This window comes from Zea mays, chromosome 2, assembly GCF_902167145.1.
Source record: "Zea mays cultivar B73 chromosome 2, Zm-B73-REFERENCE-NAM-5.0, whole genome shotgun sequence".
NCBI lineage: Eukaryota > Viridiplantae > Streptophyta > Magnoliopsida > Poales > Poaceae > Zea > Zea mays.
Genome location: NC_050097.1, coordinates 62105161 through 62124499, shown reverse-complemented (window position 1 = coordinate 62124499; position 19339 = coordinate 62105161). Strand labels below are relative to the sequence as shown.

The 19339-nt window shown below is 46.2% G+C and overlaps 1 protein-coding gene across 4 annotated transcripts; it reads right to left on the bottom strand.

Moving 5' to 3' along the window:
* Positions 1 to 8679: 8679 nt before the first annotated feature.
* LOC100193923 (uncharacterized) lies at positions 8680 to 17114 on the bottom strand. Of its 4 annotated transcripts, XM_008669024.4 has the most exons (13): positions 16824 to 17114; positions 16427 to 16656; positions 11018 to 11155; positions 10809 to 10890; positions 10645 to 10721; positions 10428 to 10534; positions 10200 to 10311; positions 9947 to 10063; positions 9766 to 9857; positions 9592 to 9658; positions 9419 to 9497; positions 9082 to 9317; positions 8680 to 8949 (listed from the first exon to the last, which is right to left on the bottom strand). In XM_008669024.4, exons 2-13 carry the CDS (start codon positions 16607 to 16609, stop codon positions 8923 to 8925), a joined length of 1317 nt encoding a protein of 438 aa, XP_008667246.1. In that variant the 5' UTR covers positions 16610 to 16656; positions 16824 to 17114; the 3' UTR covers positions 8680 to 8922. The 4 variants fall into 4 exon arrangements, with proteins under 4 accessions (XP_008667246.1, XP_008667245.1, XP_020403016.1 ...); XM_008669023.3 differs by lacking the exon at positions 16824 to 17114 and having other exon boundaries at positions 8700 to 8949; positions 16427 to 16696; XM_020547427.3 differs by lacking the exons at positions 16427 to 16656; positions 16824 to 17114 and adding an exon at positions 12452 to 12507 and having other exon boundaries at positions 8700 to 8949.
* Positions 17115 to 19339: the final 2225 nt, after the last annotated feature.

Genomic DNA, 19339 nt, shown 5'->3' with positions numbered 1-19339 from the left:
TCAAGGAAAACTGAACCGCAGACATGCTAAGTGGGTTGAATTTATCGAATCGTTTCCTTATGTTATTAAGCACAAGAAAGGAAAAGAGAATATCATTGCTGACGCTTTGTCTAGGAGATATACTTTGCTGAATCAACTTGACTACAAAATCTTTGGATTAGAGACGATTAAAGACCAATATGTTCATGATGCTGATTTTAAAGATGTGTTGCTGCATTGTAAAGAAGGGAAAGGATGGAACAAATATATCGTTAGCGATGGGTTTGTGTTTAGAGCTAACAAGCTATGCATTCCAGCTAGCTCCGTTCGTTTGTTGTTGTTACAGGAAGCACATGGAGATGGCTTAATGGGACATTTTGGAGCAAAGAAAACGGAGGACATACTTGCTGGTCATTTCTTTTGGCCCAAGATGAGAAGAGATGTGGTGAGATTGGTTGCTCGTTGCACGACATGCCAAAAGGCGAAGTCACGGTTAAATCCACACGGTTTGTATTTGCCTCTACCCGTTCCTAGTGCTCCTTGGGAAGATATTTCTATGGATTTTGTGCTGGGATTGCCTAGGACTAGGAAGGGACGTGATAGTGTGTTTGTGGTTGTTGATAGATTTTCTAAGATGGCACATTTCATACCATGTCATAAAACTGACGATGCTACTCATATTGCTGATTTGTTCTTTCGTGAAATTGTTCGCTTGCATGGTGTGCCCAACACAATCGTTTCTGATCGTGATGCTAAATTTCTTAGTCATTTTTGGAAGACTTTGTGGGCAAAATTGGGGACTAAGCTTTTATTTTCTACTACATGTCATCCTCAAACTGATGGTCAAACTGAAGTTGTGAATAGAACTTTGTCTACTATGTTAAGGGCAGTTCTAAAGAAGAATATTAAGATGTGGGAGGACTGTTTGCCTCATGTTGAATTTGCTTATAATCGATCATTGCATTCTACTACAAAGATGTGCCCATTTCAGATTGTATACGGTTTGTTGCCTCGTGCTCCTATTGATTTAATGCCTTTGCCATCTTCTGAAAAACTAAATTTTGATGCTACTAGGCGTGCTGAATTGATGTTAAAACTGCATGAAACTACTAAAGAAAACATAGAGCGTATGAATGCTAGATATAAGTTTGCTAGTGATAAAGGTAGAAAGGAAATAAATTTTGAACCTGGAGATTTAGTTTGGATGCATTTGAGAAAGGAAAGGTTTCCTGAATTGCGAAAATCTAAGTTGTTGCCTCGAGCCGATGGACCGTTTAAAGTGCTAGAGAAAATTAACGACAATGCATATAGGCTAGATCTGCCTGCAGACTTTGGGGTTAGCCCCACATTTAACATTGCAGATTTAAAGCCCTACTTGGGAGAGGAAGTTGAGCTTGAGTCGAGGACGACTCAAATGCAAGAAGGGGAGAATGATGAAGACATCCACACTACTGATGCATCTATACCAATACAAGTACCAATTTCTGGTCCCATTACTCGCGCTCGTGCTTGTCAACTCAACCATCAGGTGATTACACTCTTGAGTTTATGTCCATCATATTTAGACCATGGAGACCCGTGCACTCTTGTTTTGCTTAGGAATCAGGGAGAAGACCGAAAGGGAAAAGGATTTGAACATGCTGGATTCGGACTGCAGAAGAACACCAACTTGTGACGGTCACCACGGTCAGATGCGGGCTCGGATTGGAATGTTCAAGCACAACATGGAAAGCTTATCAAGTCTACTTTCATATGGATCCGGAATTATAGTCATATCTGTTCTGAGGCCGCCGTAATCATTGTTTTCTTACCGAGACATTTCCTGCCTTTTCTGCCCATGGTGCTGCGTCACCCTATTTTGGCCCAATGGGTCGTATATCAAGTTAGGTCCATTAGGGACGCATCCTAGGGTTGCAGCACGACCCCAATACCCTTGTGGTCATCCTCCCATGTTTATAAACCCCCTAGCCGCCACCAAGAACAGCGGGTTTTGTTTAGATCAAGTTTAGCTCTCGCTACTTGCTTGCAAGCGCGCGCGCTAGTTCAGCCGCCCGTCTTCTTGTCTTCGGAACCCCACCATATTGGAGTTTGATTTTTAAACCTACATTTAGATCTGGTAATTTAGTACTTGTTCTACTTGTTCTTGCTAGTTCTTCGATTGCTTGCAGGACGAGTGCCCTAGTGGCCAGGGTGTCACGCTCCACAAGATCGTGATAGCCATAGGAGGTGGTGTATCGGTTGCTAAGGCGCAGCGTCTTTGGAAGGCTATAGTCGGGCCGTGAACGTCGTCTCCTCCCCTAATCGAGTTATTCCACACCCTCTCATCGAAAGATCGGGCAATCACCCAACGGGTGCACATCAGCCGTGCCGGGGGCGGCCGAGCCGGGGGCGGCCGGGGCTGGGGCCGAGCTCGCCAGGGGCGGCCGAGCGCGCCCATGGCGCGGGGGAGGGCGCCGACGGGAGGGAAGGAGGAGGGAGGGGGAGGAGAGGAGGGAGGAGGGGGGGAGAAGCCTCACCGGAGGGGGAGGACGGCGCGGCGGCGGCGCCGGGGAGGGGCGGCGGCGGCGGCGGCGCTAGGGCAGGTAGAGGGCGGCGGCGGTTAGGGTTAGGGAGAGAGAGAGAGGGGATGATGGGCGGGGCCCGCGGGGAGGGGATTTTTGGAAAAAAGAAAAAAAAAGGGGAGGGGGCGGTTGGGCCGCTGGGCCCAAAGGGGGGAGGGGGCGCGGCTTGGGCCGCCAGGACGGCCCACGGCGGGGGAGGGGCGGCTGGGCCGCCGTGGGGCCCACGCGGGAAGGGGAGGGGGGCGGCTGGGCCGCTTGGGCCAAGGGGAAGGGGCAGCTGGGCCAAAAGGGGAGAAGGGGGGGAGAGAGAAAAAGAAAAGGCTTTTCTTTTTCTAATTTCCACATTTTCTTATATGCCTAATTCTCCACTTCACTCAACCGCAAACATAAGAGTGCATAATCCGGCATGATGCAACAAACAAAAATAGTTCTAGGTTTTGGTTACACAAGATGTCGAGCTAATTCTCGCTATAACTTTTAGAAAAGATCAAGGCTTAGCGAGAAGAAAAGGGAAAAAGGAAAGAGTAACACCTGAATTTGGTGAGAGAAAAGAAGAAAAAATTCTATCCCCAAATTCAGGGCGTTACATTCGGACCTCCACAGAGGAACACCGGAGTACCGGACCCCTATGAAGTATGAGTCCGGAGCTCCCGAGGAGACATGCCAGGTCCCCCGGGTGGGTCCCAGGTCCCCCCGAGTGAGGTCCGGGCCTTAGCAAGGTCCCGGGACGGGGAGGACCACGGCACAGGCAAGGGTCCGGTGCCGACACGTGTCCAGGCCTTGCCCTACGCTCCCCGCTCAGGCGGAGACCCGCCGCGGCCGCAGGGCTTGAGGCTCGTGACATAAGCCAACGGGTCGAGCCTGACGTAAGGCCCATACGGCTGTGCAGCCTTTGCATTTATTACGGAGAGGACGCGCCGCCTGCCACCATGCTGATAGGCGACGCGCCCTCTCAGCATTTAATGTGTCCTGTCCAATCCGCCGATAGACGGCGTCAGGGTCACCCAGCAGACGGCGCGCCTGACCAGTCTGTTGGTAAACATTGCGCCCGTGCCGAGCAACGCACAGTACTCATCATCCCTTCTACAAGAAGCTTCCCCTGCACGCCGAGGATATGGAGTTCTCGGGCGTCAGGGCACAAGAAGATTGCCCCGGCAGCAAACATTTGTGGCTCCAAGCGCTATATTCTTTATGTCCCTGGGCCCACCTGTCGGGGCCCAGTACCTTTGTGCATGCCCCCCTTCAGCTATAAAAGGGGAGGCATACGACGTTACACACAGGCTCAATCTTTTAGACCCATTCTTAGTCTCACAAGTTCATACAAGCTCTCGAGCAATACATCACACAGTGGAGTAGGGTGTTACGCTCCGGCGGCCCGAACCACTCTAAATCCTTGTGTGTTCTTGTGTTCTTCCCACTTTTCCAACTAACAAGCAAAACGCTTAGGCCCCTCCTCATCTTAGGATTTAGGGCGGGTGCACTCCGCCACCAGGCCGGAGATTTGCTCTCCGACAGAGACTAAATTGTTGTTTTCTACTACTTGTCATCCCCAAACTGATGGATAAATGGATATAATTAATCGGACATTATCTAATATGTTGCAGACTGTTTTAAAAACTAATTTGAGGTTGCTAGAGGAGTTTTTATCGCATATTGAACTTGCTTATAACAAATCAATTGACTACATAATAAAGTTGGGTTCCTTCATGGTCATGTATAGTTTTAATCCTCATACTCTTATTGATTTACTACATTTACCGCCTTCTAAAATTGGTGAGTTTAGATACTACACAATAATCTAAATTTGTCTTGAAGTTGCATGAAACAACTAAGTTAAATATTGAAAAGATGAATGTGAAGTATAGAATTGCTGGTAGTAAAGGTAGAAAAAGGTAAAATTAGAACCAAGTGATTTAGTGTGGGTTCATTTGAGAAAAGATAATTTTCGTGATTTGAGAAAGTCTAAACTTATGTCACATTCTATAGAACCTTTTAAGATTCTTTAAAAGGTCAATGATAATACATATAAACTTGAGTTACCCCAGCTTTTGGGGTTAGTCCCGCCTTTAATATTTTATATTTGTAGTCATACTTGGGTGAGAAATATGATCTTGAGTTAAGGATGACTCCACTTCAAAAGAGGGAACATGATGAGGATATCACTTCCTTGGATGTATTGCAAGGTTCGGTTACAAAAGTATGAGCATGTCAATTGAAACTCTAGGTATATTTTTTCTAGTGAAATTATTTTTTGTAACTTTATAGTTGATGGAGACCATGTTTTATCGATTAGGAAAGACCACGGGGTCGAGGACATCATGCAGAAGTCCAAGCCCAACTCGACATATAGTCCATTTTGGAGTTTAGGACCAATCCAAAACAAAATTGATACCTAGGAGGCACACAAACTCCATTTACGACATTCTTTATATTCATGAAAAGCCTTGGAGATAAGCTTTCCAATCCAACAAGTCTCACTTCGAGACTCCTTTGGAATCAATCAAAATCGTTAAAATAAGACAACATCCAAATTATGTCCTACTATTGTGTTACTATATTTTCGCTCGTTGGGCCATATATCGTGTTGGGGTCTATTATAGATGCATCCAGGGGTCTTGCATATCTCTAACCCTTATATATTTAATAGCCACTACAATAGAGCTCGAGTTTTACCTTAGATTCAATCTACCAAGAACAGTATCACCGATCATTAGTTTGTTGAACCTCACCTTCGTAATCAATTCAATTGATTGCACCTTCTCCGCCTGCGCTTGCAGGAATGAGCCTTCTTTGTGAGGACATTCATGTGGCATAGGTGATAACTAATGGAGTTGTCGTGTAATGGTTACAAATAGTAGTTCGTTCGAAGCCTTGATCATCAACATTGAGATCTCCACTGCATTCGACTTACCATTTGGAAGATTAGGTCAACTCCTTTTATCAACTTGTGAAAGTGTTATTTCAAAAAAAAATCAGTTAAGGAGGGAAAGACAACCCTCCTGGTATTATATTAAAAATGTGGCAGAACATCCCATGTTATTGGGCCACATGCACCTGTCCTCATCACAAAGACCTCACATGGCTATGCATGTGCACCAGATAACTTAACAGGATCCGTCCAAGAGTCCCAAGGACCCCGGATAAACTACTTAACTCCAAAATCGCAAGATTAAGTAAACATTAATCACACACCAACAATTGCAGTGGAATTTCTTTATTACAAAAGGTTACAGGTTGCAATAAGATTATATTATACATAGTCGGAGTTGATTACAAAAGTGATTCAAAAATATTATACTTTGAAATGTTACAAAATATATGTAAGTTTTAAATACATGCTAGCTTAAGTGACAATCCTCATAAAGAAGATAAAGACGGGATATACTTATATAAGAAGTTTGTGCCCACCGGTGCTTAGAAATTATCCACACCAACACAAGAAAATCCAACACTTGCAATAACATGAGTCCAAAGAACCATGAGTACGAAGGTACTTTCGCAAGTCTTATCCAACTAAAGAGCAAGACTCTGAAGGTATGCTGGCATAAAGGGATTCAAGGAAGAGCTCATCAAGTTTCAAAGACTTTTTACAGAAAAGCTTACTAGAAGTGGATCCTTAAGACAAAATTTTACTTAGCAAGTTGAGTTCTTTCCCGATTCTAGATTTGCCTGATCTAAAGCAATCACTTGGCCTAATCCAACTTTCTTTTACCACATCCTTGTTTCACTTGTTAACTACGATGCAGAGTAGTGATCCAGTCTTCATATCCGAGTAGTAACGACGATCCGATCGATTAATACCTAGCTTAGGATCTTCAATCACACGACATATGTAGCACTTAACCCTTGCATATGTCAACCACCTTCGGGTTCTCAAGACCAGAATGGGTTCACGCCACCTAAGAGCACAGTTACTCCACCATCCAACCTCTTACCACGGAGGGTACACGCTACTCTCGTCATCTCTCCACTCCTAGTGTGTGGTAGCCTTTCTGGTATTGGTCGAACCGAGATAAGGTTTGCCCCTTATGAGGTATGTGACTAGTTAAAATGCCCTCGATCATCAAGCCTACATCGTCTCGGTCTTTAAACGACTCAGATGGAGACACCACATCGAGACTCCCTTCTCGTGCAAGTCACCCTACCGGTCTCATCTTATAAAACTCATAACCTAAAACTTGGCACCTGAGAGGTACTCTTTTCGAATGATGAATCCATCACAGCCGCAATGGATTCATCGTTACAGGTTCTTTTCAACAATTCCCAAATCCAATGTTACATACCATTATTTTAAAAACAACTTTTAATTTTCTAAGTAGGGCTAAGCACCATTAGTTCTCTTTATAAAATAGGTATCAAGGAGAATAATCAAATTTTCAAGGAAGGTAATGCATCAATTGTTTCATCACACAACTCCTATCACCTAATGCATCATATATGGTGATAAAACTTTAAAATGACAAGGAGGGGGTAAATGCATCGGGGCTTGCCTTATTACAGGAGGAGATTCAAGATCTTCTACCACGATAACCAGTAAGATAGCTCCCAACCACAAGATGAACAGGCACTGGAGTAGACACCTCTTCAGCAACCACTTCTTCTTCTTGGTACTCTACATGAAATGATATGATCCTGAATGTTTGTGCTATGTCATGGAAGTGCAACTTGCAAAGAATATAACGGTAAACACCTCTAAACTTTACCTCCCTTCAAGGTGCACACAAAAACTAACCAAACAACAAAAGATCTACTAATAGAAAGAACCCTACAAGCTACCCCTACAAGCTTGAACCATCAGAGGATTAGAGCACTAGACTTCATCCGAAGACTAGATTTCACTTGATAAACTTGCCTCTTCTTCAAAGCATTAATCCATTCTTTGATTAAGGATTTATCTTTTCTATTTTGGACCCTACAAAGTTTCCTAATTAGCTAGCTTCCAAACAGCCCCAAACTTTTAATAAGCATTAATATTCTGATAACAAGACCTTCCAAAAGTTTACATAATTTTTGGTGCTTAACTTTCACTTCTAAAATTCCAATAAGCCTTTTAAGAGCACCCTTAAATCACTTAAAATTTGGTAACTCTACTAACAATACTAAAACCAATTTTTTAGAACCAGTCATCCTTTATAGAATTAATCCAAACAACAACAAATTAGGAGCGAAACGACTCTGTCCCACCATACTTCAGAACCAAACGCTGCCTTAATTTTCTACGTTTATCTATTGTCTTGAATTATATATATAGGAGATAGTTGGCGTCGATCTGGGCATCAATTACTGCGATAAGTACTGGCGGTAGTGCTCTCTGCGGACGGTGCTCGACCGAGGGCCGGATAGTCCACGACCTGGCGCATAGGCTAGGGTTTTCTGCCTGACGAGTCGGACGGTCTGCGCCTGGTGGCTGGACGGTCCGCGCGTGTGCAGAGGCGACAGAGTTCGCCAACAGCTTCGAGAGGGACCCCGTCAAGGAGGAGAGATCCTAGGGTTTGTCTTGTGATCGGTAGGCCACCCAAGACGCCTCTAAACGACGTAGAGCTGGAGAGGGGTTAAGATTAAAGGAAGAAATCTATGTTACTGTCTACTCTTAGAGTAAAAGGTAACATAAGATAAATCGATTGTTTGATCGATTGTTGGTTGTTCAATCCACCGTACACCTTTAAATTTATAAGTAGGTTCTAGACCCGTTTCTAGGCGCTCTCCAACAGCTCCCGCGATATTAGAGGGAAAACACATGATGAGATAGGAGTTTAATGGCCTGATCTGATTTATTCGTGGATCATCCAACTCTAAGGGCCGAACTGTCCGGCCGTACCCAGTACCACAAATAGTCAGTGCCACAAATAGTGGTCAATAGAAACAAAGAGGAAATATTTAAACAACTGGTAACTGTTTTGTAGGTAGCATTTGGTTCCGGCGCCGGTTGGAATGGAGCGGCTCCGTTCCGGGAGCGGCTCCGTTCAAGAGATTTTGAGCAGCTAAATGGTTGAACATTTAAATATAATTTTCTATTTTAAAACCACTACGTTCTACATATAATCAATCTAAACACAACAAATTATGAGCCGAGTGGCTCTATCCCAGTATGGAGCTGCGCGCTCGCCCCCTGCGCGGACTATCGTGACAATTTTGCGACTTCGGTGAGAATTTCCGCCGTCATTCACGTAAGATCTCTATACTACTATATTTTTCCTTCCAAACGGTATCGTCATTATATACAGCAGGCTTTTTATCATATACAAGAGACGCACTCTGTGCGCAGCAATGATGCATTGGCCGTATAGCAAAACTTGGCCTGAATGCACGTGTTTCTCTATCTCTGTCGGAGTAGACTCCTAATATCCGCATTCGATGTACCGTCCGTCATCAGTTCATCACCTCATGGTCCAATTCCGATGAACTTCAGCTGCAACACAAAACCATCAAGCGAAGCTCGTTAGATGCCGACAAAATCGGCCGGGTCCCGACTTTCAGTTGCACTAAATCAACTGGAATCTGGCTGAAAGGAAGGTTACTGCATGCATCGGTCAAAACTCACAAGGTTGTTTTGGGGCTCCTTCCAATAGAAGCCGTGGATGAATATGGGCAAGATGTTGCAAGCGATCAGGACGTATATCATCAGCGCGTGCATCCCCATCCATTCCATGGCGACGGTCGGCCGCCGATACCCGTAGATGTCGACCAGCGTGTAGATTCCGCAGAAGAGGAGCCCTGCGGCGCCAGCGGTGGCTAAGGTGTAGCTTAGGGTGTATAATGGCTTGTTCATGCGCAGTCCTGGCAAAGAACACGAGCAGGTCAATGGTAATGTTCTTGCTGACCAGGAAACAGAAGTGTGCATGGCGGGTTGGCTCGCTCTAGTAGTGCTTAGTGCTTACCAAGGAAGTCCATGGCGAAGGCTAGGACCAGCATGCTGAAGGAAGGGATTAGCCAGTTCATTATCCTCTCCCTGTGTTTCTGCAAAACAGATTCAGGAGAGGGCAAAATTAAGTGCTGTTGCACTGGTCAAAGGTTTGCTGATCAAACTGATTGCAATTTACAAGTACTATACCTGAAAATGTACGATGACGTGTCCGTATTGGAGCCCAATCAAGCATGTGACAATGGCCATCACGGAACTGATGAGAGCAGAAACAAAAACAACAGTCAGCATTTTCCATGGCTGCAGGACTTGCATTAAATCTACAAAAGGAGGACTTCAAGAAATGACGAAGAGTTTACTGACCTAAGAAGCCCTTCAGGGTCGAAGGGGGCCTGGCACCAAGAGGGAGCATCAGGAGGAAGGGGGCCATTTTGTGGCGAGTCGATGCTGCATTGCTGCCACAGGAGAAAAAGAAATCAGAGCTCGCATAGACAAGAGGCAGAAATCTCCTGACGAAAAGAAACAGAAATGCTATTAAAAGAACCTTGGATCGTGCATAAACTGGCCGCCCGTAGAGATGCTGGATACCCAAGATTCTACGGTCGATCATGCCAACCGCGTTGCAGCCTGGGCTGGTGTCACCTCTTACTCCACATTTCACCTAACAAGGATTAGGAATTTGAAGCTCGTCAGTAATAATTACTGAATAGTGTTCAGTGAACCCCTTTTGGTACACCTCTTAGCATAAAGAAATGAAGTAGAACTTGCAAAGAAAGAAATGATGAAGTAGAACTTACAAAGAAAGACTTCTCTATGGAGCCAGGGCCTGATGTCTGGTACTCCCAGTCACGGACATATGTACCGTACAACAGAGACATGTATGTGATCCCCACGATTGCGCCTACGAACCTGGATGAAAAGCAGTATATTGCAGTGTTAGAAACATAAGAACTGACTAATGTCGAACAAAATGGTCCGTGATCTTTCCCATAGTGCAAAAAGGAGTACTTTTGGTCTGAACTCACAGTTGGTAGCGGTATCGCTTGAGCAAATCGTATCCATAATCTACATCTTCATCTCCCTTGAGCCAAATTTCACATAGGGCAGTCAACAGATAAGCTATTGCAATTCTCTGCAAACAAGAATACAAGGCATCAGTTACGTACTTACCAAACACCAATTTTATATTGTCAATCAGAGGACAAATATATAGCTCAAACCAAAAGGATGCGTTCCATATACCTGAAGTATACCCATCAGACGTATTTCTTGAAGGTCGACACCAAAAGTTAGACTGCGAACACCATGAAAAAAACCACCTGTGTAGTGCAGAAAAAAGGCATCAAACACATTTTATCTCCACAAGTGCCTTTTCGTCAGTTCAAGAAAAATAGCAGCCATCATACCTTGTAGGACAAGACCAAGACAAAACAGCTTCAGTGCACGGAGCACTGCCTTTTTCGTGGCGTCCAACTTGTCCGGGACTCTCTGTAAAACAAATTCATAAGGTGACGCAATCGTTAGGTATCAGCGAGTCGTAGAGGTCACTGTTGACGGTTTCAGAAACGAAGGGAGAAACAGACATCGGCATCTCGCTTTTGCCGGCGTGTACTACCTTGTACGCGAGCGCCAGGGCGACTCCGACGATGAAGAGGAAGAAAGGCATGACGAAGTCGGCCACTGTTACGCCATCCCAGGGGGAGTGGTTCATCGCCGGAATGAATGACCCGGCGTCATCCACGATGATCATCAGCTGCAACAGGAAAAAAAACTTCTGTTTTACTTCTGTCTGAATTTTAATCAAGTGTTTATTTCAATGAAAGAGACAGAGAACCAACAAAACATTATTGCTTGATAAGTAGAGTGATTAGGTCATATGGTCGTGCAAAATATTGATTTGCACTATAAATTACACTGTAAAGTTTAAAATAAAAGATATAAATAAGCTGCTCGAGATAACCTTATATGCATTTATGGAGATAAATATGCATTTATATATATGTGTGTGCATGTACTATGATTAAAAATAGATTCTACCTTCTAGTAGGTTATCAGTGTACATAACACGGATCGATAACGATACGCTTGGTAAAAATCTAGGGACCAAAGAAACTAGAATATGCGGGTTCCACTGCCAAATATTATTTTTCACTGTTAAATTGGTGGTTCCTGAATATCCTCTAATTTTTATATCAAAAAACACGCATAGTTATAAAAATGCAGAAACGATTATTCGATGAAAAGTGATAACAACTTCACGTTACATATTCGAGAAAAAAAAACGAAAAGAAAACTTCACGCTGCATATATGGTGGTGTGGCATCAGATCCCGGCCCGGGCTCCAAATGCATTTCACGATCGAAAGGAAAATATTCTAATCGGGGGATAATGAAATGAAATGCCAATATACCGTCGGCATAGGCAACAACACAATCGGATAGAAGTGTGGCAACGCCAAGAACATTGCGTAACGATGCAAGTAGCATTGCGTGACGATGCAAGTGGCCTAGCACTACGTGCTGCATGTTCCGTCGCAAGCACGCACTAGTGAATAGTGATGAGTACTGAGCCAGGATCCACTGAACCGATTCATGAGTCATGACGCAGAGCAGTAATTAAATCTACAATTTTTTCAGTCGGTGACTTCATCTATGCCGTCTACGCAACTCCACGGCCGTTGCAATCAATGTCGCGCGCGGTAGAAAAAAAACGAACTTCTCTGTTGTCCAAACATGGCGAGGAACTCAGTAGGTGGAGAGGTGAATCACCAAAGCAAGAGCTTCAAAGCGACGGGGACCTAACCGCCTAGCCTAGCTACCGTGTCCCTGGGCAGAATTGCCTAGCTTCTTCTACCAGTACCATGTCACCTATCGCGTAGTGGTGATTGAGTAACCAAGCTTGCCCTATTGGTCAAGCCATGCCGTGCTCCACTCAAACAACAAACAATCTCAAAAAAAAGGAAATAAAAACAGAGATGATGCTCGTTATTTTAAGAGAACGCATTCGGCTAGGCCAGCAGGTCGAGTAGACGTATCATGCGCCTGCATACCAACATGGGTGTCACTTCGATCGATCGGACGAGCACACGCAGACGCAACCGATGCCCCCAGCCTAGAATAGACGACACGTTTACAGTTTAGGATTTATTCCAAACTCATTAGTAAAATAGGATCTATAGTAGTAGAATCGTCAACGAAATGAAAAAAGATGGGGGGAAAAGTGATAAGGGTCAATCCGTCCGTACCGCGCGCCGTTCAGGCTTTGAGAACCTATGCTTCTTCCCCATCCGCAGCACCTGTGTGGGTTTCAGGCGAACGTTTCGTAGGAGCAGTTTTATTCATCTTTCAAGTTTCTACGCTGGATTTATTTTTGGACGGAGGGAACAGTGAACGGCGTCGGTGGGGGCGTCGGGATCTGATGAATCGGGAGACGGGACCATCTGCTGTAGCAGGAGGCGCCCCCAGGGATCCAATCAGATTTGGTCCATGTGTGCCCATCGACACTTGTGCCGTGGAGCATGGACTGGACTGGGGAAAATTGGGAACGTCGAGTCGTGCACACAGCCACACTGTGCCACTGGTTCAAGATCATCTCGTGGTTGTGGAGGGAGGAGTCGTTCTCCCTGACAGGATAGAAGGGGTGACGTGACACTAACATCTAAATCCAGGTTGCTCCACTTTTGCATCCGTCCGAGAGACTTCAATCTAGGCTTTATCACTGGATCTTGACTGATCTGCGTTTTCGCAGTCCTCTTTATTTCATGGTGTCGGAGCCTAGAAGACTTTTGTCCGTTGCCGCCGTGTCGCAGTCCGTCGACCGTCGTCGCTCCATCGAGCTCGAGCCTTGTAGCTGCGCTGTGTTTTGGCTTGACACCGACACTGTTGTTGCCAAGCTAGTAGCCTCAGGAGACGAAGGCCGAGAGGTCGATCGTACGAGTGGGCTGGTTAGGACACCCATATGAGGCCACACGATCTACGCTGCAGGGCAGAGGATGCTCTCTGTCGGTTGCCGGTGGCGGTGGGTGCGATCGTACGCCTAGCAGCTCTGCGCCACACGTCTCTGGGCATCTGGCCGGCGCCACGACAGGAAGAGCAAGCAGCAAGATCATATCTTTCTCCAGAGCCTTTCAAAGCTTGTTGACCGGGCCTGCTCTGCTCGCGTCATGACATGTGTGGCTCACATGAAGCTGCCGGACGGGGCACACCACGGGGACGGGGAGGGATGCGTTTCGAACTTTTGATCCGTCGCCGCATGGCGACGAGGTACCCTGGCCTTTAGCTCACGCATCCGAACGATTCCCGCGTCTCGTGTGGGCTCCCCGAACCCGTCGCGGGCCAAGCAAGAAAACCCCGTGGTTTATGGTTTACGGTGTTGGCTTTGCCCAACTGCCCTTTGTGCCGATACATGTGGAGGAACAGGCGCACGCGCACCCGCCGCCCGGCGGTGCGACGGGTGGAACCACCCCAGCTCGTGGCGTCGGGCCGCGGTTCCGGGACTTGTTCCAGGCTCCACTCCACTGGCCCTGATGACGCGGTGCACCGAGCCACCGACCCCAACGACGATCATGAACTGTGAACTAGCTACCCCAACCATTACCCAAAGGCTGGCCAAAACAGACGCGACTGGCTGCCTAGCGGGTCGCGCGCGTGGGAAGGGACGGACACCACGCTCGCGTACTGCAGATGCCAGCGCTCCCGGCCCATCACATGGCAAAAGAGGCACCGCTCGGCACACCACGCGATGGGCTTGTCCCGACGTGGAGAGGCCACCACCGCCCGCTCGCCGAAGCGACGCGACGCGACGCGCGCAGCGCAGAAGCACAGGAGGATCACGCATATGCTTTTTCGGCGTTCCTCTTTGTTTTGCCCTGCAGCTACCTAACATTCTATTCGTACTCCAATTGTTTTCTGAACGCCGCAAAAGGCCAGCCAGATCTCGCCCAATACGACGACCAAACGCTCATGCTCTTCTCCTGTTCCAGACTGGTCAGCCAATAGGACGGGTTGGCATAATATACCGGAAGAGCAAGTGAAGTCATGTATCGTAGGAGAGATACAAGAGTTTTATGTCAGATTTGTGATGAGTTGAAAGAGAGAAGATAAGAGAGAGAGAGAGAACTGGAAAAGTAAAATGGTTTCTTTGTTCGTTCGTTAATTAGGATGTCACCTAAGCAAAATTGTGATGTACCATTAGAATAAAAGAAGAGAGATGAAAAATTGTTTTTTATAAACAAAACTCTGTCTATAGGTAAACTAACATTATAAAGAGATGAGGTAAATTGATGATCAGAGAGAAAAATATATCTGATCAGATAAAAAATTATTTTGTGGATACTACTCCCTCCGATTTTTTTTTTTTACTTTGACGCTGTGCAGTTCAAAATTGATAGAAGCTGGTTCAAAAAAAAAACAAGCGGAGGTAGTATTTGTTATGTATATGGTTTCCAAATGCAGTGCCTATATGACTATAGCTGGTTGATGCAAATACTCCAAGAACATTTGTAAGAGATTAAGTAGGCTACATGTTATTAGTCTAGCGTATCTTAGATATTATCAGCCATGATTCTAAGCATATTGATAAGTCGGAGCTAGAAAGGCACAGACTAAGCATCAAATAATGCAGATACAAATTACAAAGTACATAATATATGTTGTTTACCTAAACTTTAGCTCTAACCTCTAAGGTTTCGATTTCCCTAACATATTCTAGATCTAACTCCTCTGACTAGTTTTATATCCTAATTTCAGTTACTCATCATGCCGCTCACTTTGCGAGAATATCTATACTATTACAGGTTGGATCAATCATTTAAATCTGTTGTATATTATAAGCTGCATCTTGATATATAATACACTTTGTTCTATATATATCTGCCAATTATTAGGGTACATGCACTCATCAACTCTCTCTCTCTCTCAAGATCGTATGGACAGTTGATCCAGAGTTGACAATCACCATTCCCTATTTTCTAGTGGGATTCCTTTATTTTCTACCCAGCTAACGCAAGAAACTAGGTAAGCAACAGCGACCGGAAGCCACTAAAAATATGTTCAATCCGTGCTTATACAGTTCGAATCCAATATGCGAAGAACTTCCGTACGGTAGTGAGCGCGGCCTTTCTTAAAGTGCCTGGGAGCCTGGGCCACAACAACAACTGAGCACCGACGGTCTCACCCGGTGTTGAGTTGGGTGACGCGACAGGAGCAAGGTACTCACCCTTGCGAACCCGGCAAGCCAAGCCGGTGATTGTTATCTTGTTCAGGTCTAAATAACAATATCTCCATAGGCATCAAGACGGTGATCTGATCTAAGATTATGCCTATTTATAACTGCTACAGTAGTGACTGTCAGCAGAAAGGTAACATACAAGTAAATAGACCGGCAGAACAGCTCAGAACGGAGGATTTGCTGTTTGAGGAAGAAGAGAACAGAGCTGGTGGATTTGCTGTTTCCAATAGGTGGATGGCGGCATGTACAGAATCGGAAGCCGTCGTGTCGCTCGATACAGGCCTCATTGGCTGACAATATTCCTTATACTTTTATATTAGGTCTTTGTATTTCTAAATACATAATTTTTTATTATGTATATAAACATAACTTATATTTCGATGTATAGAAGTTAAAACATTTTATAATTTGAAAAAAAGAAGAGTACAGATACAAGTTTATATTAATAGGTTTGTTTATGCAATCCTATACTTTCCTTTGATTGCTCCCGTTTAAGTACGAACAAAGAAAGGAAAAAGGAAAAAAGGCAAATTTAACTACTGCCGCTGCTGCCAACCACGCATCGTGATTATCCATGAACATGTGTGGCTGGCACCGAGACCATAACAGAGTCGATCGACAGGACAGAACAGCAGAGACCCCACTCGGCAAGCAAGCAACCAATTCGATCTGTTCAGGGAAATCGAAACGTATTGCCATGCGCGATAGGGAAGATTGGCAGCCAACCATTCAATCAAATACGAGGAAGAAGGAGCGAGCGAGCAGAAGACTGAGGATGCGAGTGGTCTGTACGTACCAGCACGGTGATCCCACGGAACACGTCGAGCGAGACGAGGCGCTGCCGAGTCGGCGCCGGCGCCGGAGACGGCGCGGACCCGCGGCGTTTGGGGTAGTCGTCGCGTGGCGCGGCGGTGCCAGCCTCCAGATCCACGGCGATGGCAGGCGTGTCGTCGCTGCGGACGAGCTCGTAGCGCCCCATCGCCCCCGCTCCAGGCCGCCCGCTGCCGCTCGACTCCGGCGACGCCCCTGCATTGGCCGCAGCAGCGCCCATGAGCTCCAGGCACGTACGACGCACGCGCGTCTCCGGCCCCGGGAGGCGACAGCCGCGGTCCCGCGGAGGCGGAGGCGGAGCGGCAACACAGATGCAGCATGTGCGTGACGAGATGCGGCACGGAAGGTGCCCGCTGGCTCACCTGACAACTTGCGCCAACCACTCGCCGGCCTCCGATCCTCCTATCGACTCGCGGCTCGGCTATTGCCTCTGGCTGCCTAGTGTTCTCAGTTCGCCCTTCACCACAGCGATCCGCGGACGACGCCGCCGCCGCTCTACACCTGATCGCAGCTTTGTAGGGTCGCCGCGAGATTGGCGAACGGGATATGTCATATGGACGAGGCCGAGATATATATATGGGAAAGCCGAAAGCACCGGGCGTGCGTCCTCCGGACCTGGTCGCTTCTCCTGATCTCCCTCCGTATCCCGACCCGGCATCCTCGTGACGGTTCTTGTGTGCGTCCCCGTCCCGTCCCGTGGTGGCCACAATTGGCGCACACGGCAGGTACGCACACGTCGCGCCGTCCGGGTCCTTCGATCACGTGACAAATGGCCTCTGTTTCGATCTCTCTCGGGCCGTTGGATTCGAACGTTTCCGCGCTCGCCTCTCCGCGATTTTTCTTTCTTTGATGCACAATGTGGCGGTGGTGGTGTGGTTAAAGGACTGTTCAAGATGTCACTAAACGGGTTGAAACTTGAAAGAGACGCTGCTTATGTATACGCTTGCGCCGAGACCGGACCGCCGGAGTCCCATCGTGCTGCCAATCCTACTTCACGCACCGATTCCCGTGTCAGTGTGCGACAAGCACTAGCAGTTCTCGCGCTGCAACTGATTGTTACGGATCGAACAGGCTACGGTGAACCAGACTATTTACTGCAAACTACAGTTCGGTTAATTATGCCTGGCCACGTTACGGTATCATCATCAAACGGCTACAGACCGAAAACGGCGCGGCGGGTCTCGACCAATCGAATCCAGACGAAATGCACATCTCGGGATCCAATGTCTTGATCATTGTCGCTAGTAGCATATGGGATGGGAAATGGGAGTGGAGGGGGTATGAATTCCGACGGCACGTTCGCCGGTTGGTGCCTCAAAGCTGAGGCTGCGTTGGGCACGAAAAGGTCACAAGGAGGCCTATTGGACATTTCAGCCTGCCTAATGTGCTAGGCCTCATATGAACTGGGTCCAACGCCGAGTTCTGCGTTCAACATTAGAAGACATGTGGGCTTCGACGTTTGGGCCCAACAGCAGGCCTTGTGGGCTTCGAACCCTGTTGCACTTCACCTGCAGGACTAAAACATGGTCACTGAAACGGTTTTCTTCTGCTCGAAACGTGTGTGCTATGAGCATCTCTGCAAAACAAATCCTGGGTCTAATCTTGGCCACTGACGATGGCCACGTAGCTTAAAAAAAAAGAGCCATACGGTAGCACTCGAACGGTCCACGTAACTTGCAGAAAAAAAAGAACCATATGCTAGCGCAGGCGCGCAGCAACGCCTAGAGAAATCTATCGGCTACCACATGTCCAGCTGCTAGAAACGTCTTTGGCCTCATTAAAAAAAGAAGAGCCGAGTGTGTTTCTTACGTTAGACACAACCTGCCCATTCTCGAACAGCACTTTCTTCTTCAGATACAGACATCCAAACTGAGGTGGAGAGCACCGTCTATTCCTACACCTCGACGATCACGGTGCCTGCTTCCAAGCGCTTCCTTCGAGGTGCAGAGGGATTGAAATTTGATTTCTTCCTCATTCTTACTATTCAGTTCAAGCTCATTTGCGCTACGGTGTGTATATCGAATGATTCGAATCTAAAATGTGTTTTCTTTTTCCCTCTATATTTAGTCTAGGTATTGTAGTTCCGACTTGCCGTTTCAGATTTTTTTCTTATGCATTTCTCTCTGTTAAGAACTACGCCACCACAGATCACTAGATCCGCTTCCTTTCCTTCCGTCAGCAGATTAGACACGAGAATATGTGAAAGACTCGTATCCCTTCCCAGAAACACGACACACGACACATGATGTAAGGTTGGACCTCTGGCCTCTTTTTATTGTCTATATTATGAGGGATGTACAGGTTACTTATATAGAGATGTGAGACCCCTTAGGGGCAAAACAGATATTTGCCCACATAACCCTAACTAGGGTTACTTAACACTCTCCCTTGGGCGAATACCGCGATCAACACATGCCTCGTTAAAACTCCGAAAAATCTAATGGGAAAAATGTGGAGAAAGAGTGCATGGTGATACAAATTGTATTGGCACTTTGTTGCCTCGTTAAAAACCTCATGTGAGAAACTTCAAGAAAACTCACAAAGGAAAAAAGAGTACTACATCTGTCATCGAGACAGATTTCGATTCTCTGGGATCTAGATTCTATCGAATCTTCTACAACGGCTAACTTTAGAAATGTGCTGCCCTGATCTTGCAAAATTGTATCGATATGGCAAAACATTTTCTTCTGGAGTATATGCACATATAGATTTAGCAAACAGATTGCATATCCTTGCAAGGATTATTTCAGGAATTTCACCTCAACTCACTTCTAGGATACATGAGGTAACTGCACGTATCAACATAAATAAGCCACTTCGACTGATGGTGTTCGATCGACTAGATCTACATATTTGATATAAACTTTCATAAAGATTC